At 39.2% G+C, this 27,144-nt stretch overlaps 1 protein-coding gene across 1 annotated transcript in view; it reads left to right on the top strand.

The window, feature by feature from the left end:
- FBN2 (fibrillin 2) overlaps positions 1-27,144 on the top strand; it is a 247,344-nt gene that overhangs the window by 191,813 nt on the left and 28,387 nt on the right. The window contains exons 35-53 of the mRNA XM_044228355.1: positions 1,496-1,618; positions 2,176-2,298; positions 6,365-6,526; positions 7,234-7,302; positions 7,701-7,826; positions 9,303-9,428; positions 10,017-10,169; positions 13,283-13,351; positions 14,213-14,338; positions 14,531-14,656; positions 15,105-15,230; positions 17,222-17,338; positions 19,184-19,312; positions 19,744-19,863; positions 22,578-22,703; positions 24,931-25,083; positions 25,864-25,929; positions 26,208-26,333; positions 26,903-27,022. Of these exons, the coding sequence (XP_044084290.1) occupies positions 1,496-1,618; positions 2,176-2,298; positions 6,365-6,526; positions 7,234-7,302; positions 7,701-7,826; positions 9,303-9,428; positions 10,017-10,169; positions 13,283-13,351; positions 14,213-14,338; positions 14,531-14,656; positions 15,105-15,230; positions 17,222-17,338; positions 19,184-19,312; positions 19,744-19,863; positions 22,578-22,703; positions 24,931-25,083; positions 25,864-25,929; positions 26,208-26,333; positions 26,903-27,022 (2,286 nt within the window). The remainder of the gene's footprint in view (positions 1-1,495; positions 1,619-2,175; positions 2,299-6,364; positions 6,527-7,233; positions 7,303-7,700; positions 7,827-9,302; positions 9,429-10,016; positions 10,170-13,282; positions 13,352-14,212; positions 14,339-14,530; positions 14,657-15,104; positions 15,231-17,221; positions 17,339-19,183; positions 19,313-19,743; positions 19,864-22,577; positions 22,704-24,930; positions 25,084-25,863; positions 25,930-26,207; positions 26,334-26,902; positions 27,023-27,144) is intronic.

Raw genomic sequence — 27,144 nt, forward strand, 5'->3', positions numbered from 1 at the left:
GTGACTAGAGCAGTATTTGGAATGATGTTCATCAATAACAGTTCCTTCTGGGTGGATGGATTTCTGAGCGATCTTCTGCTTTTTCCACCTTATTTGTGTATTATTTTCTTGGTTTTCAATTTGCTATCAACACTTTTCTGTATTGTTTGAATTTCTGAGTATGCATCAATTTAAATAAAACAAGACAGCATTTGGAAATACCTTCACTTGTGTAAGTGTAAGTATACCCAAGTATTACTTTATTTAAATGGAAGTTATTTCTAATAAAGTTCATTTAGAAGTAAAATGCATATGAAGAGGGCTGATAGTACAGTTCCATTTTCACTTCTAGATTAACAGTATTTAATCATAGACTAGTTTAATGAGTCTGCTTCATTTGTATAAAGAGAGTAACTGTCTTTATAGCCTCACCACAAAAAAAGACACATTAATACATCAGTTGATTTTTTTTTTGCCCCCAACAATTTATTTCTCTTTACATTAGCAGTACAAGCTCACTAATGATAAACTGGACTGGCAGAAAAATGAAATTCCATCAGTTGATCTTTTAAACAAAGTTTGGACCGCATTTGAAATCTAATATAGTTGGAACTCATTATTCCTTAACTATGATGAATGACCAGCAGAACTTTTTAAACTTCATACCTGACTGTCTCTAGACAGCATGTTAGCGTGACTGGTCTCATCTGGCCTAAAATGAGATGCCTGCCCTGCCTTCTCAGAGTTTGAGGGCATTTGTGTACAGAAATGTCCCATCTTCTTCCTGCAAGTAGAAAAATAGGTTATGACTACAGCTGGACACATACCTATATGCCTTCATTTTCATATGCATGAGGAAGGTAACTTCTCCCTTACTGATTGAATTAAATCTTCATGGAAGAGTTTCATAAGTGGAATTTATGTCTTCAATTCAGTGGAGACATTTTAATGAAATTTGTGAGAACATAGAGCAATGGTTGATCTTATTATATGCTATTAGAAAAAAAATAGTTCCCTATTTAAAACTAAGTTTATGGTAACAGATTAGACTGCAGAATAAAAAAACATTTTTAAAAAAGTTAAATAATTTTAATGGTATCTTTAATATTTAAAATATGTTCTATACTTTGTATGTTGTGGATGTTTAGAAGACATGTTTGTACTAAGTTATTAGAATCTTGGAATTTATTTTCATTTTTAGTTTTTCACAGTCTCATTCCATTGACATGTTCATATTTAGTTGTTTTTTTTTATGCCTTAGGCAAATTCTTTCTTTTTTAAAGTATAGTATAACCCAAGACAATTAAAATGCTTAGTAAAATAAAATACTTCTTTTAGACCTTTGTTCCATAGATGAACATTAGTTGTTGCCATTTCTGCTGTCTACCTAGTCAAAAAAAAAGAAAATATTTTACTACATAAAAACATCTGGGGAGATAGAAAAATTTATTAATGTGATAAAAATTAAATCAAAATATATTTGTACATAGAGATTATTATTTCTTTTAATCCTCAGATATTGATGAATGCTCCTTCCAAAATATTTGTGTGTTTGGAACATGTAATAATTTGCCTGGAATGTTTCATTGTATCTGTGATGATGGTTATGAATTGGACAGAACCGGAGGGAACTGCACAGGTATGGCCAGTAAAGGGCTTGATCGTGTTCTTACTAGTTGAGGTGAATATTTTGTGCTAAGTATAAAAATTCCTCAAATTTCTGCTCAGCCCTCTGCTTAGCCTGCTTTATACTTCACATTATGTATTTTTTGGAAAAAAATTGTATTCTGACACACTTACTTTTAACTATGGGATTGATACATTTTATGTAAATAACTTAGTATTAAATATCTAACATGTAACTAGGAAACTGTTTCTTTTTATAAATGTGTGCATGTGTATGTACATAAATACATGTATCATTTAAGCAGATGATGACATTTTTTTCTTCTTCAGCATCCCAATATCTAAATTATTATTTATTAAAGAAGTTAAAGGATACTGTCCTGAATACCATGTGGTTGATCTGTAGAACCTGTTGTAGATCTGTCCAAGGATTTGATCTCTGTTTCACTGTGCTGAGGCCTGCCCAGAGATCTTTAATAACTTGCAAAGATTCTACCAAATTTGTGGAGATAGTAGTGTGCAGAGAAAAAGTAAAGATGTTGATGTGGGCATTTCAAATGCTTTTCCTAGATATTGATGAGTGTGCAGATCCCATAAACTGTGTGAATGGCCTATGTGTCAACACTCCTGGTCGCTATGAGTGTAACTGCCCCCCGGATTTCCAGCTGAACCCCACTGGTGTGGGATGTGTTGGTAAGTGAAATAAAACTATATAGAGTTAAATATTCACACTTTCATGGTAATGCACTCTGGTGAGTATTTGCTGTAATTAATTTGAAAACAAAATAGTCTTTTCACCTAACAGACTCCAGATTACCAATATGTGTGGTTACTTGTGTCTTGTTTATCTTCCAAGACAAAGAGAGGAGTCGGAAAAGGAGTGACAGCCTAGATAGCAAAGTGGCTCTCAACCCAAGCTTCACAGTAAAATCCCATTTGGAAATGCCAAAATCTACTGATGCCTACTTCACGTCCAGAAATTGAGTCATTGGTGCCTCAGTATTACTTTAAAACTTTGTTGGAGCAAAGGCTATGAAGAGGCAGCTGATAAAAGAGAGTACTGCAAAGCAAACAAAGACAATGAGTAAATGCCCAAAGTCTTTAGTAATAAGAATAAATCAAAACACCTGTATAACTATCACTTTATGCCTAACACACTGACAAAACTTTGGCAACCTGGTTGGTGTAAACTGTTGATAGGAACATGGATCTCAAGGAGCGCTCTCTTCTCCTGGTAGAAGTAAAGAAAGGGTAGCTTTGTAGAGAAAATTCTTGGAGAACAGTACCCAGATTAACTGTCAGCATATCATCAGTTTAGGTTTTGAGTTTCTTTGTAGAGCAGTTCTGTCTTTCTTTGTGTGGTTTGATATTTAATGGCCTTATTTTTTCTCAGAGATCTTCCAAAGAATGGAGGCTCATTCTATCTTAAAAGTACCATAATGTCCCGTTAGACCCTCCTCTGAGTCTAAGATGCAATATGAGATGTTGATGATCTTGTTTTCCCTTTGTCCTAAAATTTTTTGCCATTTTATTATTTTAGGTTTTATTTCATCATTACTCACCAGTTAGGTCCAATGATGCTAAAAACAAAGATGAAAATAATAAAGTGGAAAATCATGCCATCACCTAGAAGGATTGATATAATAGTGAAAAAAATGCCACCATTTCATAATCTTCAGTTTTCTTACTGTGTTGCTCCTGGGGTGGCATCATCTTCCAAGAAGGTATAAAAGAACATTGGGGTCACTATATTTGGAATCTTCTTTAGGCACCTATTGAACACAGTTGAGAGTTCAGAAGTTTTCACTTTCTGGCCATGGGCAAAGAAAAGAAAATAGGGCGTGAAAAACATTTCCCAGTTGTCAGGTGGATCGGGAGATGGATCAGGAGATGAATGCAACATAGACTCCAGTCTAGATTCTAACGATGGTGGAATTAATCATAGAAGCCAAATGCCAGGCTGCAAGTCTTCAGAGACCAACATCCTAGATGAGATTTTTCAAATTCAAGAATCAAAGAGTGAGTGAATAGTAGACCTCTGTAGACACAGGAAATATGATTCTCATCTCTTAGTAGGAAGAACCTCAACATGCAGTATTTAACAAGTACTTGAGTCATCCCTCCTATTCTTTTATACCCCAAATTTAATTGACACAGGTAAAGGGTACAGGTATTTAGACAAAGGTTATTAAAAGAAAATATGTCATGTAGAAAGATCACTGAGATGACTATCCTAACTGGTGTTAATAAATCCAAAAGTGATTTTTTTTTAATATATGGAGCAAAGAAAACAGCTGTCCTCTCATCACCAAAGTGAGGAGCTGTCACAGTTTTCAAAAATGTCTTCAGACATTGTGTTTTAATGATGCAAGAAAAATAACAAGAAGTAATGATAAGCTGGAAGCTATTATAGATGTGTTTGAAATGTGTAATCAGTTTTTACAAAGTGGATATGTTTCGGGTTCATGCATGGCAGCCGAAGGGCAGGTAATTGTGTTCATAGGACCATCTCAGTCATGTATCTCTCCAAAACCAAGAAAAATCTGTAACAAAAATTTGAATTAGAGATGATTAAGTTGTTACTAGAATTTCTAGTAAAGTTGTTTCACTGTGCTTTTTTTTCCTGTGAATTATTTTCTAAGTTATTTAAAAAATTGAAAACTTCCTTTTGATGCAGATGATAAATGCCGATGACTGTATTTCCTGATACTGGGGGCTAAGATTATGGATACTGTGAACCAGCAGTTTCTCCTCTGGCTCTAGGTGGCAAGGAAAGAAACTGACAGACCCATTCACAGACATGGGTAAAGACATTGACTGCTACAGTACTGGTGGTAGCTTGGACTTGAAAACCATTTCTGGAGAGTAGATAGATTGAAAAAGAATGACAATTGGCCACCCTATAGAGCTGACAGATTGCATATAATAAAAACAGAATGAGGCCTATGACAAAATACCATTTATGGAAATTTAAAATGTGCTTTTGGAAACCAGAATGCTCATTTTACAAGAATACAGACGTAAAGTTATTATTAAACACGTTCAGATGGTTGGTTAGAGGACGAGGAGAAGTAAGAGAGCGGAGGAAGGGCAGGAGGAAGCATGAATGCATGCAAACCTAGTAAGAGCAGGACCAAGGCTTAGTTCATCTCTCTGTACCTGCGATTAAGCAACAAAAGAAAGAAAGAAAGAAAGAAAGAAAAGAAAGAAAGAAAGAAAAATTAAAGGCTTTCCAAGTGATTCTCATGAACAATCAAGCATAAAAGCTACATTGTAGGCCATACTGAGGACTTGAGATTATACTTTTTTTTTAATTTTCCAATTTATTTATTTTCAGAAAAACAGTATTCATTATTTTTTCACCACACCCAGTGCTCCATGCAAGCTATGCCCTCTATAATACCCACCACCTGGTACCCCAACCTCCCACACCCCCCCCCGCCACTTCAAACCCCTCAGATTGTTTTTCAGAGGGTAAACTGTTGGAAGTACTTCTGAAGGGTTACTGTGGGTATGGGGGGGGGGGCTGTCAGCTGTCATCAGCTCAAGGACTGAAGTCAAGAGTTGAGTTAGGAAACCATTGCAGTGGTCCAGGAGAGAGGTGGCAGTGGCTTGGTTCAGACTGTGGTGATGGGGGCAGTGGTGAGAGGTCCCATTTCAGATACAGAAGTGACTGACTTTATTACTAGATTGAAAACGGGATGACAGTAAGGAGTCAAAGACTGACTCCAAGGTTTAGGGCCTGAGCAACTGAAAAAAATGGAGCTGTATGCCAAAGGCCCAAGAGAGGAGTGGAGTATGTTTTATATGTGGAGGAAGGAGGATCAAGAGTTTGATTTTAGATGAGTTAACTTTAAAGCAACTATTGGATATCTAAGGGGAGAAATCAAACAGGCAGCTGGCAGAATGGCCTAGGGTTCTGGGAAGAGATGAAAACAGAAATGTTAATTTGAGAGTTCTGAGCAAAAACATAGGATTTGAAGTTATGGAACTAATGATCTAGATGATAATTATGGATCGAGAGCTGGGAAAGAATGAAATTCTTTGATGTCTTAAGTATCCTCTCTAAAGTTGTTACTGACTGCGTTGCCCAAAATTCTCAAAGGTCTCTGTGCAAACTGAACTGAAACCAGATAATGGGGCGGGAAGGAAGGAGATAGGGTTATTGCTATTTCTTTGATAGGATACACAACTTTAAGCTGACTTCTCTGAGATTTTATTTCCATTTTGATAAACTCATGATACCGATTGATTATGACAAAAATTTCTTTCATTCCTATTAGTGAAGATCCAGAAGTTCCCCCAGATGAGCAGTTTCTCATCATCTTGTTTAGTCTGTGACTGTATTGATCTCTAAATATAGGAAAGTCCCATTTTTACTCATTCCTACAACACAGTCTTTTTTTTTTTAAGATTTTATTTATTTATTTGACAGAGAGAGAGATCACAAGTAGGCAGGGAGGCAGGCAGAGAGAGAGGGGGAAGCAGGCTCCCTGCTGAGCAGAGATTCTGATACGGGACTCGATCCCAGGACCCTGGGATCATGACCTGAGCCGAAGGCAGTGGCTTAACCCACTGAGCCACCCAGGCGCCCCCTTACAACACAATCTTGAAAAGATTTAAAGCAAGAGATTGTTTTGTGTGAGAGGTGAAGATGAACGTTTCACATTCATGTGTAGAATCAGAATTTCATCCTTTGCATTGCCTTTCCCCAAAAAGGCATTCTTACTAAGATTTAAGCTCCTGTGTTGCTCTGCAGACAACCGAGTGGGCAATTGCTACCTGAAGTTCGGGCCTCGAGGAGACGGGAGTCTGTCCTGCAACACCGAGATTGGAGTTGGCGTGAGCCGCTCCTCCTGCTGCTGCTCCCTGGGGAAGGCCTGGGGGAACCCCTGCGAGACGTGTCCCCCTGTCAATAGCAGTGAGTAGGGCTCCACATAGGAGTCAGGGGACAAAGTGGCTGCTAAAGACTCACTCGTTTTCTTCTTGTGCTGGGGGAGGGGGCAACGGTGAGGGGAAGAGTGTGACCTTGGGCTGCTTTCAGGAATGATGCTGCAACCAGCAAAGAGGGTTTGATAAAAAAGGAATTGGAAATGCTCTCTTTTTAATGTTTTTCATGATCTGATAAAAAGAAAAAACAATTGTTAACCCCATTCCAGTGTGAATGGTGGCATTGTCAGTCCTCCTTGGGATCACAAAGATCATTCCTGGTTCTTCTCAGGGATTGTTGTAGTTAGGGTTCCTACACGTGTTGTACTCCTCAAGTCTCTTGACTGTGTCTGCAGCTGAAACATGTGTTCTTAGATAGACACCCATGAAACTTGGGAATGGTTGAGTCAGTTTATTAACTAGCCAAATAAGTTTGTATTAAACTTTCTGTTTTAGAAGCTTTTTTCTTTAGCCAAAAACACATGGTTTTTGTTATTCTATTGTATGTGTAACTTGTGAAGTAGTGACCTTACTTCAAGTAAACTGTAATAAAGACTTAAATGTATTTGAAAGGGCATTAGAGAATGGAGTTTACTCCTCTTAGAGTGTGTTTTGAGTCTGGCAACTGCAAAATGCTTCTTCATTGTCTCAGCCCCTTGAACACTGGTATCAAATCTCTTCTCTCCCACTGTTTTGTAGCTGAGTATTACACCCTGTGTCCCGGAGGTGAGGGCTTCAGACCCAACCCCATCACAATCATCTTAGAAGGTGAGTGCACCTCTAATTGTCATCCAGATTTAAACAATATAAAGAGAAAAGCTGGCAGAAAAGTTAGTGTGGGGCAATCTAAATAAGATTATTTTGCAAAATGACAGTGGGACAGCTGGTTACCAGGTTGCCGAAGAACCACTGGTAACTGGGAAAGATAGGACCCATGACAGTGATTGGATGTCTGATTGCTCTGCAGAGAAACTCTTGTCCCCAGCTTGCTTTAACCAGTCTTCTTGGGTTTTAGCAAATTTGCATGACAAAGCAGATTATCCATGGTCAGAAGAAACATAAGGCATGGAAGTCTCTGCAGGTCATACAACATCACACATTGGAGGGCTCTAACAGAAACCTTGATGGTGGTACTTGCTGTGAGTGAGCTGTCTGTCCTTGCGCAGATATCGATGAATGCCAGGAGTTACCAGGTCTCTGCCAGGGTGGAAACTGCATCAATACTTTTGGAAGCTTCCAGTGCGAGTGCCCGCAAGGCTACTACCTCAGCGAGGAGACCCGCATCTGTGAAGGTGAGCTGCATGGACACCTTCAAGTTGTTAGCACTCTTTAGAACACAGTTACTGTTAGCCTCGTTCATAACTTTTATCTTGTCCTAGCCGTGCTGCTCAGTTGTACAGTGAGAAATAAATTAATTTACAGCTTAGATGCTATAATTTAGTGCAATTTTTCTCTGAGTGCATGTATTGATTATAAATGGGGAAAGCTGGATTCATGTGAAAACATCAGTATCAAATAAGCTATTAGATCAAATATGGATAAGAGTTCTATTTTACATACAGAAAATAGGTAAACTAGAATGCAACTACTAAGTTACTATTTTTCAGTAATTTTTAAATGTCAGGAGGCATCGTATGAAGACGTTCAAAGACGATGCTGATGCCTTTCTTGTTTCCATCCCCTCACTTTTCTGTCTCCTGCTAGACAGGGAACTTCTTGACGCAAGGTCCACATCTTAGTCATCTTTCTAGCTGCAGGTTCTAACTTACAGAAGACTCTTGGGGTTTATTTATGGAAGGAATGAATAAGTTTTTCTAAAAATGAACATTAAACGTGCAAATATAATTTTTTCCATTATAACCTTTCCTTTAGAACACATTAGATAAATGTTTCTAGAAGAAATGTGGTTTTGTAAGGAGAATAAGCAGCAGCTGCACTCCTAGAATCCCTGAATGGCTGCTAATTTGAAGGGAGCTATGTAGAGTAAGACCTTCCTCAGAATCAGACCTGTAACTACTGGGAACAAACTAATGGTTGCCAGAGGGGGTTAGCATCATGGGTGAAGGGGAGAGGGAGGTATAGGCTTCCAGTTACAGAATGAAGAGGTCATGGAATAAATCGCACAGCATAAGGAGTGTGATCACTGATATTGAAATAGTGATGGAACAGGACAGACAGTAACTTTGTCGTGAGAACGGCATAACATAAGAACTTGTCCAATTACTGAGTTGTACAGCCGAAACTAATGTGATGATGTATGTCAGCTCTCAAATTTATGAAAAAGATAAAGGCTTTCCTAACTGCCTTCAGTTTAAAGTTAGCATTAAACTTTAGTTTAAATGACAGAAGAGGACAGCAAGCATTATAACACTTCCATTTGAAGAATGTGAAATTTCAATTAAAAAAATATGAGGGCCTGTAGACCCAGGGTGATCAGCGCCTAGTCACACAGGTGGGCACTCTATGCAAGGGTGTTGGGCTGGGGGCGGTAGGAATATGGGTGCCTTTCGTATTATTTTTGCCACTTCAAAAAAAATTTCTTCTGATCACCTCGATTTTTGAATATTGGCTTTTTTTTTTCTTTTAAAAAAAGACATACTGCGTGTCAGGTCAGTGCATGTTTTGGGGTCTTTTCTGTAGAACTGCTTTAAATTCTAAATTTTTTTGGCTTTAGGGAATCAGCCATATGTTTTGTTTAGTAGCTTAAATGCTGTAAATTCATGATACAATAGCTGTGTGACTTAATGTGTCTCCTTGCCTTATTGTAGATATCGACGAGTGTTTCGCACACCCCGGTGTGTGCGGGCCCGGGACGTGTTACAACACACTGGGGAATTACACCTGCATCTGTCCACCTGAGTACATGCAGGTCAACGGAGGCCACAATTGCATGGGTACGTGAGGCCTTGGACAGGGGTGAGGTGACATGCTCACGCACTCAGGACTCAGTAGGATTGTTCAGAAAATTTGGCAATTTAAGAATTTATGAATGATGAAGTATTCCACAGGCTTATAAAATTATGGCTCTGCATCATTCATTTGGGCTTGAGATCTATATGTCCATGGTCCAAAGCCCAAGTCTGAGACACAAAATGTCATCCAGTGTGACACTTACCTATTTCTAAATAATTTGTTTTCCATTCATGTCAGGGGAATATTATTTTACAAACAGAACATTTAAAATTTAATAATTGTATTACTTTAAAAATTAAATCAGTGCCTTTGAGTAGAGAAACGAGTATCTGTTCATTTTGTTTGCCAAGAAAATTATAAATGGAAATCTCTTATCTGAAAATGGGAGAGATCAAAGTTAACCTATGCATGATTTATGTTCAACTTAAAGGAATATTTTAAGTTGCCTCTGCATGGCTAAAAGCTACTTTGGAGTTAATAACCAAGAAAGCTTGGTGTCTCCAGGTACATGGATTTCATTAGTAGCTGCTTCCTGCTCTGACTGGTGGGCTTGTTTTTCTGTTACATAGACATGCGAAAAAGCTTTTGCTACCGAAGCTATAACGGAACCACTTGTGAGAACGAACTGCCTTTTAATGTGACAAAGAGAATGTGCTGCTGCACATACAATGTGGGCAAAGCCTGGAACAAACCGTGTGAGCCATGCCCGACCCCAGGAACAGGTAAGCGCACAGCCGAGCTGCTGCTGCAGGCCCAGCTGGTGACACGTGTGTGTGACAGCTGAGTCCAAGCCACTGTGTGCTAAAACCAGACATGTTCAGTTCTGAGAATACCCAAGGGCATCATAGGTCATAGGACGCCATGTCCCAAGTGGCCCTTTTTGGGGTTCAAATACGAATTTCTGAGGTATCTTTTGAGGAGGCATCTAGATCCTGAAAATAAGCCCCGTTGCTTAAGAGTGAATGTGTAGAGTGTCAGTCCCTTTAAGTTCATTATTTTATAGTGTTCTGGTGAATTATTCAGTTACTCATCAGGCAGGTACTTACTGAACAACTGTCATGTGTCACTGTGGTCAACTTGGAAGGTGTCTTATTTTGATTTAAAAAACCTGTGGTAATTTCAAGTCCATCAAATTCACTAGGTATTGTTTTGTTTCCATCTTGAAAAATCCCCCCAAAAATGGATTTGAAGAGTAGACCTCACATGAAAGTAGCCTATAGCCAACATGTTTTCTTTTTTCTAAAGATTTTTATTTATTTATTTGACAGACAGAGATCACAAGTAGGTAGAGAGGCAGGCAGAGAGAGAGGAAGGGAAGCAGGCTCCCTGCTGAGCAGAGAGCCCAATGCGGGTCTCATTCCCAGGACCCTGAGATCATGATCTGAGCTGAAGGCAGAGGCCTAACCCACTGAGCCACCCAGGTGCCCCAACCAACATGTTTTCTTATACATAGGTTTCCCCCCAAACTTACTGAAATTTTTAGGCAGAAAACAAAACTGGTCTTTACATGGTAAAATTTTTCTCACAAACTAGAAGATAATAAATTGCTATGAGAGCAAAAAGAAAATGAATGCCTTAAAATTGTTGCTTATTCAGGTTCATTTATGATGTAGACAGTTACTTTCAATATTTGTAGACCCTAAGCACTGCACCAGTCAGACAAACAAGAAACAATGATTATGCGTTTGTTGCCTAACGTTGCTTAGGGAACACATATTCAAATGTGTTGCTATAATTAATGCAGTAATGAAATGAAAATAAGGAGAAACAGGAAAAGTGACATAGGGATCCTTTCTTGGGGACTCTAATTCAGTGGATAAATGGATTTTCTTAACTAACTTGCCGTAGTTGTGCTCCGAAAAAAACAAATGGAAATGTTTTTATGATTCTGTAATTTAAAAACTCCCATCAGTTAGAAATTGAAGATCACTGGGTTGGGGAATTAAATATCACTTTTTGGTTTTTTATTGTTGTTGTTGTTGTTATTTATTGATTTCAGAGGGGGGGCGGAGAGAGCGCATAGTGGGGAGGCAGAGGGAGAGGGAGAGGAGACTCCGCCCTGAACAGGGAGCACGATGTGGAGCTTGATCCCTTGAACCCAAGACCATGACATGAGCCAAAATTGAGAGTTGGACACTTACCTGACTGAGCCACCCAAGAGCCCCTAAATATCACTTTTTGAAAGAAGTAAAGGCCTTAGGCGTAAGAGGACATGTCTGCATTTATATTCAAGTTCTGCCACTTATTATCTGACCTCATGTAGATGATTCCTCCTTTCTGAAACTGATTCCTCATATACAGAATAGATGATAAATTAGAAATGACAGTAACTAATTCATATGGCTCTATAGTAAATGAGAGGATGCATATAAATTACAATTTATGCATCGCCAGACTCTTACAAACTACTGAATCGAGCATCTGTCATGTGTCTCTGTGTATGTTGTGGGTGCTGAGTTGAGCTTTGGTGGAAGCAGCACACAGAGCCCCTCCCTGATAGCATATCACATATGGTCTGCTCTCCCTGCTTTACCTAACAGTGTTGTCAGGAGTTTTACTCATGTGTGTTGCCGTGGGCGTCAGAAGCGATCTGCTTCTTAAAAAATGAGAATTCTCTTAAACTTCTATTAGCTTGGTGAATTATGTGATAGGAGTAACTGTTTTAGTCTGTTTTATGCTATGGTGCATTATTTCTGATGCATCAAATTTCACATTCCAACAAAATAGACATTTATGTTTAAAAAAGATGAGATGATGGGGTGCCTGGGTGGCTCAGTGGATTAAGCCGCTGCCTTCGGCTCAGGTCATGATCTCAGTGTCCTGGGATCGAGCCCTGCATCGGGCTCTCTGCTCAGCAGGGAGCCTGCTTCCCCCTCTCTCTCTGCCTAACTCTCTGCCTACTTGTGATCTCTCTCTGTCAAATAAATAAATAAAATCTTTAAAAAAAAAAAAAAAGATGAGATGATATGCCTGGGTGGCTTAGTTGGTTAAGCCACTGCCTTTGGCTGAGGTCATGGTCCTGGTCCCAGAGTCCTGGAATTGAGTCCCACATCAGGCTCCTTGCTCAGCAGGAAGCCTGCTTCTCTCTCTCTCTGCCTCTGCCTGCCTGTGTGCTCACTCTCGCTCTCGCTCTCTCTCTCTCTCTCTCTCTGACAAATAAATAAATAATTCTTTAAAAAAAAGAGAGAGAGACAAAATTAGTGTCTCATTCATTATTCATTGTTCATCTGTTTCAGACTAGGACAACTATTTTTGCATGCCTGTGCCTTTGTGCAATTTGTAATCCCCCCCCTTTTTTTTTAAAGATTTTATTTATTTATTTGACAGAGATCACAAGTAGGCAGAGAGGCAAGCAGAGAGAGAGGGGAAGCAGGCCCCTCTGCTGAGCAGAGAGCCCGATGTGGGGCTTGATCCCAGGACCCTGGGTTCATGACCTGAGCTGAAGGCAGAGGCTTTAACCCACTGAGCCACCCCATGCCCCTGTAATCCCTTTTTAAATTTGTACTTTAACCTGGTTTTTTTATGTATATAAACTAGATCATTATTAAAGATCTGCATATCCAAAGAACAAAAGAATTTAAATGCCTACAGTAAATATTTTGAATCTTGTAATATTTACTTCTAACATCAGAGCATTAAAAAGTTAATGAGGGTAATAATGATAAAGAATGACTAGAATCTGCTTCTGGCAGAAGCTGGTAATACCGAGTAAATATAATTGAGATTAAAATATCGTTATGAGTAATATAAAATATATTTGTCAGTACAAGTATGTAAAATGTTATTTGAAAGGAGTTTGAGAATTTTAAGAGTGTATTTGCTTTATCTTTTAAAGCTGACTTTAAAACCATATGTGGAAATATCCCTGGATTCACCTTTGACATTCACACCGGAAAAGCTGTTGGTAAATTTTCCAGATTATTTTTTTTTTAATATATATAGGTAGCATTTTGTAAAAGTTTCTCTGGTGTTTTTAAAGCTTAAAGTACCATAAAATACAATAATTTGGAGTCTGATCTAGTACAGTTAGACAGGAAGGAACTAACACATTTATAGCCTCTACCTAAGTGTTAATAAAGGTATTACTCTGTCAACATAGTTTGGTGATTGGGTTATGATAGTTGTAGGACTGTCTCAAGATTTCATACATATCAAGCTAACACCTGAGTTTTTCTTCTCATGAATATTGTATTACATGACTCTAAATTATCCACTTTATTGTACCCTTTAGTTGCTCTTTTTATAACTATATACTTACATTTTCGGTGTATTTTTGCAGGATCCCTTCCTACTGATCTACTTAGGAATTTGCACAATTATCAGTTATACAAATCATTTTCTTGTGAATGTTGTTCAATTTCTTTCTATTGTTCATTGTACTTTTTTCCCTCAAAGATAAAGTAAGCAATATAATTTTAGGAAAACTTAGCTTTCTTCATTAGATGAATAGCAGCAGTTATTAGGGGAGCCTGAAACATAACTTGAAGAGGAAGTTTGATTCCCTAAGAAGTTTATTTGGTACATTGACACTAAAAATCACTTGGTGTTAGTTGATCGGCTACAACACTATTCAAAGGAAAGTATTCTATCTTGTGGCCTGTATGCTTTTGTAAACCAAAAAATCATTCATGGCACTCTGGAATTTATTTTTGTGATGCTGAGTGAGTGTTCTCATTCCAGCATACATGTAGCACTGTCCAAGGTTTTTAATGCTAATTATGTTAAGCAGAACTGCATATATGTGACTGAATCTGTTCACTTTCAGACATTGATGAGTGTAAAGAGATCCCGGGCATTTGTGCAAACGGCGTGTGCATCAACCAGATTGGCAGTTTCCGTTGTGAATGCCCCACGGGGTTCAGTTACAATGACCTGCTCTTGGTCTGCGAAGGTAATCCGAATGACACATGACCCCCAGCCAGATGAGTTCAGTGGACACAAATGGGTTTTAGATGGTCTCCTGATTTGTACAGGGTCTTCTGAGGTACTGAGCAGTATTGAGGAGTGGGTCACCACACGGGTGAAGTGAAGGTAATACTCAAGCAATAAGGAGGTCCTCACCTTGGCCTTGTTACTCTTGCAGACATTGACGAGTGCAGCAACGGTGACAATCTGTGTCAGCGGCATGCAGACTGCCTCAACAGCCCGGGCAGTTATCGCTGTGAGTGTGCAGCTGGCTTCAAGCTCTCCCCGAATGGCGCCTGCGTAGGTGAGAGGCCACGCCCCGCGCCCTCCCCAGCCCTCCTCCAAGCAGCTGGCCATGCTTTCCTCTTGTAACCTATTTTCAGAGAGAATTTTGACAAGATTTTCTAAATAAATCCTTTCGTTCCTATTGAATCTATTTCGCCATATATTTTAGATTAATTTGTGAGGAAAAAAATCCCTTCAGTGAATTTTCCTAGGATTAGACCTAAAATAAAATAATATCTTTGAGATACTAATCAGCATAGAAAAATGGCCCAATTTTTTTTGTTTTGTTTTTGTTTAAAGTCGTGGATATTTTCAGGCCTCACTTCTTTTGATTCAGCTGTTGTTATGGTTCATTTTCAGCCTGTCTGTAATAATTAATAGCGGGTTCTAGAAACAGGCCTGTAAAAATATGAAGGAATCTTAATAAAAATCAGACATGTGTAACATGTGTTTTATTTTTGTTTTAGATCGCAACGAATGTTTAGAAATTCCTAATGTTTGCAGTCATGGCCTATGTGTTGACTTGCAAGGAAGTTACCAGTGCATCTGCCACAACGGCTTTAAGGCGTCCCAGGACCAGACTATGTGCATGGGTAAGAAGGAGGACGTTAGTTCAGGAGGGCAGTGAATTAAGACTCCCAAAAAGCTTACAGGTTGGCCACTTGCTGTGAGTAACTCCCATGCCTCTTGTCAGAAACAGTCTCACAACAAGTTAGCTCTATTAAACGGCTTATGCCTTTATTCAATGGAAAAATTTTTTTTTTCCAATTTATTTATTTTCAGAAAAACAGTATTCATTATTTTTTTCAATGGAAAATTTGTGAGCAGGGACACACCACAGTATGTTCTTTGGTTCACTGTTCACAACCTTTTTGCTCAGATGCCTTCACACACTTCTCAAGCACTCTGGGACACTCAGGGTTCTGTGGAAGTCACCACAGTCACCAGCTATCCTTTACCCTTCTCTGTTCCTGCTCAGAAAACGTTTCCAGCTGCAAGAATATAAGGGAGTAAGAGTAGTAAGAGCAACAGTATTGAAATCACACACATATGTACATTTATATGCTTTTCCACCAGATCACTGAATACATGGGACTTACTGGCTGCTTTTGTGTTTTAACTCTTAAAAGCATGTTTAGAAGCAAATGTAACAAAACTCTAAAATGTTCCAGTAGCTTGTGTAATGGTTAGCTGAGCAGTAATAGTGTTCAGTAAGTACTTGCTAAGCCCACACATGAGGAGATTTGAAAGGTTGATGGGCTGGCCACCTTGTAGCCCAACCTGGGAACTCAGCGTAAATCCTTCAATCTGATGTCAACAACAGGCTGTATCTCAGGCAAAAGAGTTCTCCATGCACTGCACTTGAAAGAGGAAAATTAAATTTAAAACTTGGCTATTTATAATTAGCACCTTCTCAGTTTAGAAAAAGCTGAACTCGTGCATCTACTATTTTGGAGTTGAAGATACTACCTGTATGAATGGTAAATCAGATTTCAGTACTACAGGACTAGTTTCTTTTGTGACCCATCCATACCTCAAGGACCACCTGAAGAACTAGCCATCTGCTGGCCTTGTAAGACTTCAGCTGTGGCAGTGGGGAAAACTCTCCAGGGGATGCTTGTACAAGGGACAAATGGAGGATCTAGCACTCTTTGCTTGAACTTTCTGAGAATGCTTGCTCATGCGCGCTTCTCTTGGCTGTACTCTGTGAGAGAGAGAACATGATTTGCTAAAAAATATTTGAGGTTTGATTCAGAAATTCATATGGAGAAAACATGCCCTCAATCCTAATAATTTATGATAAAAGTCAGTGAGACTCAAAAAAAGAAAAAGTCAGTGAGACTCTTTATAATCTCTTTTTTTTTTAAGATTTATTTGAAAGAGATCACAGGGAGGCAGAGAGGCAGGCCGTGGGTGGAGGGATGGGGGTGGGAGCAGGCTCCCCACTGAGGAGAGAGCCCCATGCGGCTGATCCCAGGCCCCTGAGGTCATGACCTGAGCTGAAGGCGGCTGAAGGCACTGAGAACCTAGGCGCCCCAATAACCTCTCTTAAACAAAGCTTTCTTTCTAAGGAACAGTACCCTTTTTTGCACAGAAGAGTTCCAAGAGCCTAGAATTCATTGTCTAGGGAATCTGTTTTCTTATATGAGGATGACCTTTGTAAATATATTTTTAATTCCATTTTTTAAAGGCTTATAATAATACTGAGTTCTAGTGGACTTCTTATTTGGATTCTATTAATTCATAAAATTCAGGAAACCGAAATCTACCTTTATTATACTGATCAGATTAGGGTGTGCAAATTTCTGAGGGAGTGGTGTTAATAATGATTGAATAGAACAAATTGTTTAGTGTTTCAAACAATTGGTTTCCTTACAGTTGACAAGCAAACCCATTCATTAAAGCATCTGCATTAAGGGAATGCTGGCTTAGCATACTCATTTCCCTAAAATGAACACGGGTTCCTAAGTATTAAATGAGGAAAATCTAAGTGAGTCAGTATTTTTTTTTAAATGTAAATGTGTAACCAGCTATGTATTTCTGGTTAAAAATTGAATTCCTTGGAGCCACTATTTCTTTGTAGATGTTGATGAGTGTGAGCGACATCCATGTGGGAATGGAACTTGTAAAAACACGGTTGGATCCTACAACTGTCTCTGCTACCCAGGGTTTGAACTCACTCATAATAACGATTGCCTGGGTAAGTACTCTGTCCTCTGTGGCTACCGTGTGCTATTTGCACAGTATACTGAAATAAGGAACAAATCCAAAGAGTAAATCAGATGTTTTATCATTAAAACACAAATAGGTGATGAAAGATATGTAATGACATTGACTAATTTCCAGTTAACTAAAGCTGTAGTACTGGTTTAAGTAATCACAAGACAGTCTGCTGTGTCGAGTACTTCTGTTAGTCATTCGGTCAGTGTGGGGGAGGGGTGACATGCAGATAATAGAAAATCTACTGGGATTGCTCTATGGTTTATGGTGGTTTCTACCCCTTCAATGGGATCAGATATAGAGCTGTCATTGTTTCAGTGCTATTGCAAATATTTCCTATAATTTATTCTTGTTTTATATTCAAATACTGACAGAGTGTCCAACTTAAAAACATGTTGCGTCTTTAAACTTCATTTTCTGTCAGCCTTTGAAATGAGGGATTCCTTTTCCCACAGAGAGGGGGGATTGGGGCTATGTCTCCACATTAGCCCTCAGAAACCTATTGGATTTCAATTTTGAACAACCGTAAATTTTCACAGGAAAGTGGAAGTGTCTGCTATGCGTGGTACAGAATTTTATTGTGTGCCCCTAAACAACGATTAAAACAAGAATTAATAATGAGTAGGGGAGTTTCCTTAAGTCAGTGGAGAGCATGGCAGGAGGAAGCATGAACAGATGCTGAGCACATGTCTGTTTACCATACACAAGGCACTGTGCTGGTGTTTCATGGCGGACATTCCTTCATTCACATGGTCCCGTAAGGTATGTGACAGCAACACTGCCTGTCGACCATTCCAGACCAGTGCTGCTCATACCACCTCCAGCCTCTGATTTATGCCAGCACAGGCTCCTCTCAGTTTTGGTTTTCCTTTTCTGTTTTTGTATGTATGTATGTATGTATGTATGTATGTATTTGAGAGAGCTCATGCACAGACACATGTGCATGTGCATGTGAGTCGAAGGAGGGCAGAAAGAGAGAGTGTTCAAGCAGACTCTGTGCTGAGCACGAGGTCCAATGGAGGGCTCAATCTTGGGACCCTGAGATCATGACCTCAGCTGAAATCAAAAGTCAGACGCTTAACCAGCTGAGCCACCCAAGCACCCCTGTTTGTGTTTTTTTCCCAAATTCTGCCACTGTGAAAAAATTCAGAGCTAACGACATTTTTTTCAACTACCACCTTCTTACCGATAATTTCTCAGACCCTTTGTACAACCAGGGAGAACTAAAGACACCGATAATGGCTCTGATCTAAACACAGCCTTCAGAAACCTACAATAATTAATTGAGTAATTACTCCAATGCAGTCAGCCCTAAGTTTCACTGAAACTTAAGATTTTTTTTCTTTCAAGTTCTTTACTTGGTCAGCAAAATACGTGTTAGCAGTTCTAGAGTATATTTAATATAATTGATTTTTCTATATTTAATATGCTCTATTTGTGCTTTGAATAGAGTCAGCTTATCTCCACATACAGTCATCTGCAAACTGGGCCATCAGGTTAAGTGTGTATACCGTCTGGTCTCCAAGGAAAGAAATATTCTTCATTTGAAAAGAACAGAGAACTTCACCATAAACCTTCAGTTTTTATCTGGCTATAAATTTGAGTTCTATTAATATCAAAACTTGGGGTTGAAATATAGTAGGGATCTCCGTGACTGTATTAGTCACATACTGCTTCCAATGGGAGCTATTTTTCTCTGTGTTGATGAGAATTGCAGTGAAGTGTATTTGAAAACGTGTGGCAGTGAATATGTTTTTACATTGGAACATGTCATAATATATGTGTAAGAGTTCTCTCTGAAAAGCTTATTCCCATTTGCTTACAGATATAGATGAGTGCAGCTCCTTTTTTGGTCAGGTGTGCAGAAATGGACGGTGTTTCAATGAAATTGGCTCCTTCAAGTGTTTATGTAATGAAGGTTATGAACTGACTCCAGATGGCAAGAACTGTATAGGTAACTACCCAGTAAACAGTCTTTGTGTTGTTTTGTTAAATAATGATGTGACTTTCCACCCCACTCCCCCCCAACACACACTTGGAAACCCTCTAACATTTCATTTGACCATCTGATTATTTGCCAATATAAGATACCATGGGAAATTTGGGTGTAAGGAATATCACCAACAATTGGGAATGGCTTGTCTGAAATGTTTTCATTGGAAGAGAGCTTGGGGCTATCCATGACACCATAAAAGGAAACGAAACAACCTAGGAAAACCAGCCTCTTGCCAAATGAGTAATACGCAAGATGGCAGAAGAGTATCTCAGGGCATGTTGTCTGTAGTGACCCAACAGATCAGAGAGACCAAGTTGAATTCACATTAACATCATTTGGCAACAAGGACCTCATAGTTAAGTCATTTTTTGTCTTGTTTCTCTTTAAAGATACTAATGAGTGTGTCGCTCTCCCTGGCTCTTGTTCTCCTGGTACCTGTCAGAATTTGGAGGGGTCCTTCAGATGCATCTGTCCCCCGGGGTACGAAGTGAAAAGCGAGAACTGCATCGGTAAGGTTAACACTTGTTCTGGGCTCCACGAAATATTCAGTCTAAGACCCAAGCCAGACCCTATAGCAGGACAGTAAATGCAAACCACGGCCGGCAGGCTGACCCACAGAATTAAACATAGAGCTACCTACAGCTGCTTCACTGAACCATCAGAATCGATTTGAAGGTGGAATGGTGGGAACAAAGCATTTAGGAAAATGGGGTTTTTCATTAACAGAAATGTTATACCAGTCAAAGAATGTTCAGTGCACTCTAATCTTTTTTCCAAATGTCAACAAGAGACTTTCTACTGAATTTAAAGAGAGTCTACAAAAATTGTAATCTTTGGCAACCAATTTTAAAACAGCTATTAAAGGTGTCTAGAGTCCTAGAAATGTGGAGCAGAAAATCTTGACCATGCTGTTGAGACATTTTTTTCCTTGGGAAGGCCTCATGTCAAAACAGAAAATATTAATCCATTTGTCGTGACAGATGTTTTTCTGCTGAAACTCCTCCAGCATACAAGAATACTGTAACCACATCAAAAGTTGGTCCCAGAATTGCCTGGTGAACATGATGAAGGCGGACCTTTTTACAGTTACTTAATTTCACTTTTATACAAATTATTTTTTACAGTCTTGTTGAAAATCAGAAGCACTGTTCTAGTGTAGTTCTTCTAACGTGAAATGATTACTGAGGGGTATTTTGCCTTTGTTTTATCCAATTTAAAAAAAATTGCTCTGTGTAGTTCTACTGTTCACTTTCCAGGGACTCAGAACTGAAGGAGACAGTTTACTCCATTAAATTTAATTATTTTTCAAACCATGTGATTTCATATACTGGAAACCCCAAGTCATTCCAGTTCAGTCTTTATATCTTTTCCCTTTCTTGATCTGCATACTGGGTGCATTGTAAAACTATCTGGTGTTTTTAATCCTTAAAACATAGTAAAGACTAGAAGCATCTTAATAACTTTCTTGAAAACTAAAAGATTTCCTTTTTTAAATTTTCTTTATTCCATATTTAATCTCAGTTCTTCTTTAGCCCTATATTCCATCCTTTATGGGACAATGACAACAGTGTGTCAGCAATTAGAAGGAAAAAGAAAACATGTATTTCACTGTATCAGAAAGGCTCACCTACCTTTTCTCTTCATGAAAAAAAAAAAATCTGTGATTCGGTAACCTTTTATTCAACTGCATAAATTTTTTTTCCTCATCCATCATTAGCAACACTCCTATTTTGCATCTCTGAAAAAATGATCTTAACTTCATTGTAAGACTTACTTTCTTTAGACTAGAATCTTTTCTACCAATTTTACCCAGATGAAATGATTCTTAATGTGACTATACACACACTTACACAAACATACACATATCACACATGTACACACACACAAATTCATTACATCTTTCAGTGTGTGCTACATTGAATGATTGGCACCTTTTAGGTGCTGGGAATGTAAAAAGATACACTCATACCTTTAGGTAACCAGAAAAGAAAAGACCTATTTTGTAATAGGTAAAGCTGCCTTATAAAGACATCCTTGCCATTCAGTGTGACAGACGTAGGAGCACAAGCTAGGGCTATGAGGACAGTCGTTAAAAGAATGGCAAGTCAAGGAAGCTCATCCTAAAGGACTGGTGACTTTTGAGGTGGCTCCTAAATGTTGGACAGGAATTGACTAATCAGAGAAAGGAACAGAAGAGAAGAGGCTCCTGGAAAACACAGGCACCCAGGGTGTGGGAAGGGACAGTGAGTGGGCGACCAGCTCAGAAGACTGAACTCAGTCCTGCAGGCAGTGTGGAACAGGGCAAGATTTGGTTTTTGGTTTTTGTTTTTTTAAAGAAAGGGCATGGTATGATTCACTAAAATTCTACAAATATAAACAGAGAATATAGTATGTGCCTGACACCATGCTAGTCTGAGCAGGCAGCAGTGACCCGGACAGGTGTGTCCTGTCCTCGTGGAGCTGGCATTCCAATGTGGCTGGAACTGTGTAACATTTCCTCACTCCGGATGATAACTCCCTAAATAAGGACTTCCGGTGGGGGGCGGGGGGAAGGCCAAATATCACTGGTAAGGAATCCATATTTACTTGAAGGACCCTTTCCAGGGTGCCATGGGAATGATGAAATTCTCAAACCATGTCTGAGTCCCCTTGGTTCCATGGGCACAGATTTTCAAGTAGACAGCCTGGTGGCAGTGGGAGGGCACAAGGGGGGACATGGCAGTCTATTAGGAGATTTGCGGTAATCCTGGTGGCTGGGGAGGTTGAGTTTGAAAGCCCAGAAGAGGTAGAAGTGACAGGGCACATGCTCCCTGCATCTAGAGTACAGGAGGAATAAAGGTGATCTTAAACTGGATGGCCGGAGAAGATCATCAGAGAAGGAGACCTGTTGAGGCCGTGACACCACGTGACCAGGATACTGAACTGGTCACGTGGGATAAGCAGGTGGACATATACACAGCCCTAGGGATCAGGTGCAGGAAGGTGGAGTTCTCTTGGGCGTCTGGGCTATGTGGTTGATTGAAACTGGATATAATCTTTGACTTCTGAAGAGATAATAGTTTCCTTTTAAAGAACAAGTTATACCTACACATTATATACTCTCGTTTCATATTAAATAATCAGTGGCTAGCAAATAGTGGTAGGATGGACAAATTGTTTACTTTCAAAGACTGAACAGTATATTGATTTACTTAAATTAATACATTCTCCTGCTCTTGTCCAGATATAAATGAATGTGATGAAGATCCCAACATCTGTCTCTTTGGTTCCTGCACCAATACTCCTGGGGGGTTCCAGTGCATCTGCCCACCTGGCTTTGTACTGTCTGATAATGGACGCAGATGCTTTGGTAAGCTTTGGAATGACTTCTCTGTCATCATTTGCTCTTAGGAACATCATAGCTAGACAGTAAACCCTCATGGAAGTGTAGGTCACTACAAAGTACATGTCTATGGCAAATATGTCTAGGTTTAAAAAATTAGGTCTCAAAACTGTGTGCACTGGACACTTCTAAGGTATTTTGAGTTTTTGGATCTGTTTCTACATTTTCTTTCTTTTTTTTTTTTTGTGGTCAAAAATCTTTATCTTAAATCTGAAAAATAACCTAAAACTCCTTTGCTTTCCTCTTTGGACACATGATTTTAAGTTTTAACTCTTGTGAATTACGCCTAAGATTTGGATTATGGGTTATTGGCAAATTTATACATTTTTAATGAAATATGCAAAGTCACATATATATACCAACATAACTTTTAAATTCAGGCTTCTAGAAAGCTAACTTAGAAGCCCACACTATATATACTGAGTAATGATATTGAGTGTTACAGTTATGAATGGATAGAAAGATTGTTGTTGGTTTTTTTTTGAGATTTTTATTTATTTATTTGATAGAGATCACAAGTAGGCAGAGAGACAGGTAGGGTGGGGGGAGGGGGAAGCAGGCTCCCTGCCAAGCAGAGAGCCCCACGCCGGGCTTCATCCCAGGACCCTGAGACCATGATCTGAGCCGAAGGCAGAGGCTTAACCTGCTGAACCACCCAGGTGCCCCTGGATAGGAAGATCATTTTTGTCTTGTAATGGGAGTTTAATTTGATGGCCCATCAGAGCCGCAGCTCAGACTCTATAAGTGAAGTATTATTTTAAATAGTAGGAACAACATTTATACATATTTGTGAAAAGATAGAACAATGCTTATACTGTATTTTAAATTTGTAGGCATAGTTCTCAAGCAGAAATTTGTTTACAACCAGATTACATATTAATCGACTTATTTATATTCTAACATCTTAGCTCTCAGTCTCATTCAATTTGTTGTACAATGAAGTTCTTGAATTTCTTTCCTATGCCTCTTTTTTCAAGGTAATAAATCTCAAAGGTAAATCAAATTAAGTTCTCTATGCTTTTTAGCATCCTATTTGCAAACTGTTATCTTGTCTTACTGTGTACAAACAATATGCTAGAAGTAAAAGGAAAAATATTAACAGAGAATACCAATAAAATTAATTTTCCCAGGTCATAAAATCTAAGACCAATAAATCCACAATGAAGGGATTAAAAACGGTCAGCATTCATTGCTCTGTTGTTTTTCATCCCTTTCTGCTTTTCTGGGCAATGCTTACAGCATTTCTACAGGACCATTTCTTCAGGCTCATGCATAGAGTGCTTGGCATCTAGTAACCTCTTTTAACTACAGTTGTTATTTGAATACCCTTCTCAGCACTGTCCATAGTGCCAAGCACCGAGCACCAAGTGGGGCTCAATAAATTCTCACTATCAGATGTTTATTCATTGCCTGTCAAGCTGCCCACCCCAAGCTTTTAGATACCTGTGAAATAAAGCTGTATAAGACACACACACACACACAAAATGGAAGTAAATTAAATTTGACTTTACTTATGCTATCTGAACCTAACACATAGTAGACAATCATTTTTTTTTTACTTTTATGCATTTATATGCTAAAGGAGAGAGGAGAAACATTGCTTTAAATCTAGAGAGACTGAGTATATTATACGATGGAGTATAGAGGGTTGGACTGCTTTGACCACCATGTCATATTGGCAATTTTCAAAGGTGGTATGGAAATCTGAGCCTGTTTCCACATTATCTAACATCATATTGAAAAATTACTATTTTATTCACTTATTATTATTATTATTGCCTCACAGTTCCATTTGTTGTTGGTATAGATTTTTTTCTGGACACCGGTATATGAGTTGCTTTTAATGTGAATGGATTTACTGAAAGTTATGTAGAATATTTTTGTTAGGTGATTATGTAACAGTAGAAGAAGAGACAGGGAAATAATCTTAATGCTGAGCATCACTTCTCAGGTTTCCTAGAGACATTATAAAAACATTTTAAACACTTTAAATAATTACACCAGATTTTATAGACAGGTCAGTGTAAGTTGGCATGTGAAATCAGCCATGGAGGTTTTCCAGACCTTTCAGTTGCTAATCTGATCTGCACCATGTGTTCATCCCATGAGAAACCTTCCGTCAGAAACAGTTACACACAGAGTACTCTTCTTACTGATCCGTAAGGAGGCCTGTGATGTTTGCTTTCTTGACTAGATACCCGCCAGAGTTTCTGCTTCACAAACTTTGAAAATGGAAAGTGCTCTGTACCCAAAGCTTTCAACACCACCAAGGCCAAATGCTGCTGTAGTAAAATGCCAGGAGAGGGCTGGGGGGACCCCTGTGAGCTGTGCCCCAAAGATGACGAAGGTGAGAACTACCACTTTGTGCGGTTTGGGAATGACTGTCAGCCACCTTAACTGTATGTAACTGATGGATATTTTGAAGACGAAATTCATCCCTCATGTCTAAACTATAAAGTTCCCTGCGCACCCCCCTCTGAGGGACCCCATCTCCACTTGTGTATTCAGCATGTGTGGACACAGCTAGAGTTCCCATTACTTCATTCCCCTTTTGCCTCCTGCCTGAGGTTAGCAGTGCTTGCTTTCAGTGGAATTAATTTGAGATGTGCAGGGCAGGAGATGTATTCCCAACTGCTGCATGGATCCCACGTGGGGATCGGATCCCAGGCTGCGGCTCTCAGAATCTTACATAAAATGGTGAGGAGCTGAGTCAGCACAAGGGCCATTTACGGGATGAGACCAAGAGCCTCCCAGGTCTTGTGTTCCTGCAGCCTAGGTGTAGGGTGCTTCCCAGCAGGCTCAGAACTAGCTTGGTCTCTAGGTCGACGTCGCTCCCCTGTGTCCTGTACAGAGGGGGCTCTGGCTGCTGGGCATTAAAGGAGCAAACATATAGAAACAGCCCTTGGTAGGCAGCACCCTGGGAGGCACTGGGCGAGCCTAGGTGACCTGCTCTAAGTAGTCTCACTGTTGCTTTTGAAATAAACCATAACAATAAAATAAGGCTCTTGTTAAAAGCAGTTTTGTACATGAAGAATAAGTAGGATTTCATGTATACCATTAATCAGTTCTGAAGTTCTCCAATAGCTGAGACTCTTCAATAATGGGAAATTTGTGTTCTTCTCTATAGTTGCTTTCCAGGACTTGTGTCCTTATGGTCACGGAACAGTTCCAAGTCTTCATGATACTCGTGAAGGTGTGGTTTGATGTATTTTATTCCTATAATATTTTTATGTAAATTGTACATTTATTCTATAAATCATTTTACTATATAACATACTGTATATTTTAATGTATACATACAGTATTATATATTGTGCATTATATTTGTCAGGCTACATTGTATACAAAATGTAAGTATCTGATAAAAGAAATGTTTATATGTTTTATAAATTTCAAATATCTATTAACAGATACACAGAGTTTTGATGTATCTTTATATTGAGGAAATTTATGGATAATTCTTTATTTTAGATGTCAACGAATGCCTTGAGAGCCCAGGCATTTGTTCAAATGGTCAGTGTATCAATACAGATGGGTCTTTTCGCTGTGAATGCCCAATGGGTTACAACCTGGATTATACTGGAGTACGCTGTGTGGGTGAGTGCTGACTCCACGTTACACACTTGGAAAGTTCTAATTCTCATATTCTAGGCACCCTGAGTGGTGGCAGGATTTACAGAGCTAGTAACTGCTTTTTCTTCTCCCGCATTACATTTTCCAGTAGATCTGGTTTATGTGAATATGGAGAGAGTTGCCCAACCTGTGCCTTCAACCAAATATACAAACTCTGACGTGCCTAGAGCTTTACAGTTGCCAAAACCAGTAATGGGAAAGAGCTCCATTTTACCTTATGGCTTTCCACACCTGCTCTTGTAGCAGAAGATGACACCCCTCTGTGGGTTTGTGACTTTTAGGGGTGGCTGTCTGGGGACTCGGAGCTTGACACACCTGATCCCCAGGGCTCCTCTGCACTGAATTAAGGCCAGCCAGCCATCCAAGGCCAAGGAGGGTGCAGAGTTGGGTGTGCCCTGTAGAGATCCGGGAAATGTGTGCAGGCCAAGTTAGTTTAGTTTCAGCTGTAGAGTTCAGTGATTAATCAGTTGCATATAACATATGCTCATATTAAACTAAAACTCCGCAAATTGTTTGGCACTTTCTCTTCTCAGATACTGATGAATGCTCCATTGGCAATCCGTGTGGGAATGGTACATGCACCAATGTTATTGGGAGTTTTGAATGCAACTGCAATGAAGGCTTTGAGCCAGGGCCTATGATGAATTGTGAAGGCGAGTGATACTTTTCTTAATTATTATTTCTATAGAAAGCATTTCTCATTGTCTCAGCTTTTACTTCTATGGCTTTGATATTCTACTGATGATTATGTTCATCACAAATACCTTTTCCTTTA

This window comes from Neovison vison, chromosome 1 (genome assembly GCF_020171115.1).
Source record: "Neovison vison isolate M4711 chromosome 1, ASM_NN_V1, whole genome shotgun sequence".
NCBI lineage: Eukaryota > Metazoa > Chordata > Mammalia > Carnivora > Mustelidae > Neogale > Neogale vison.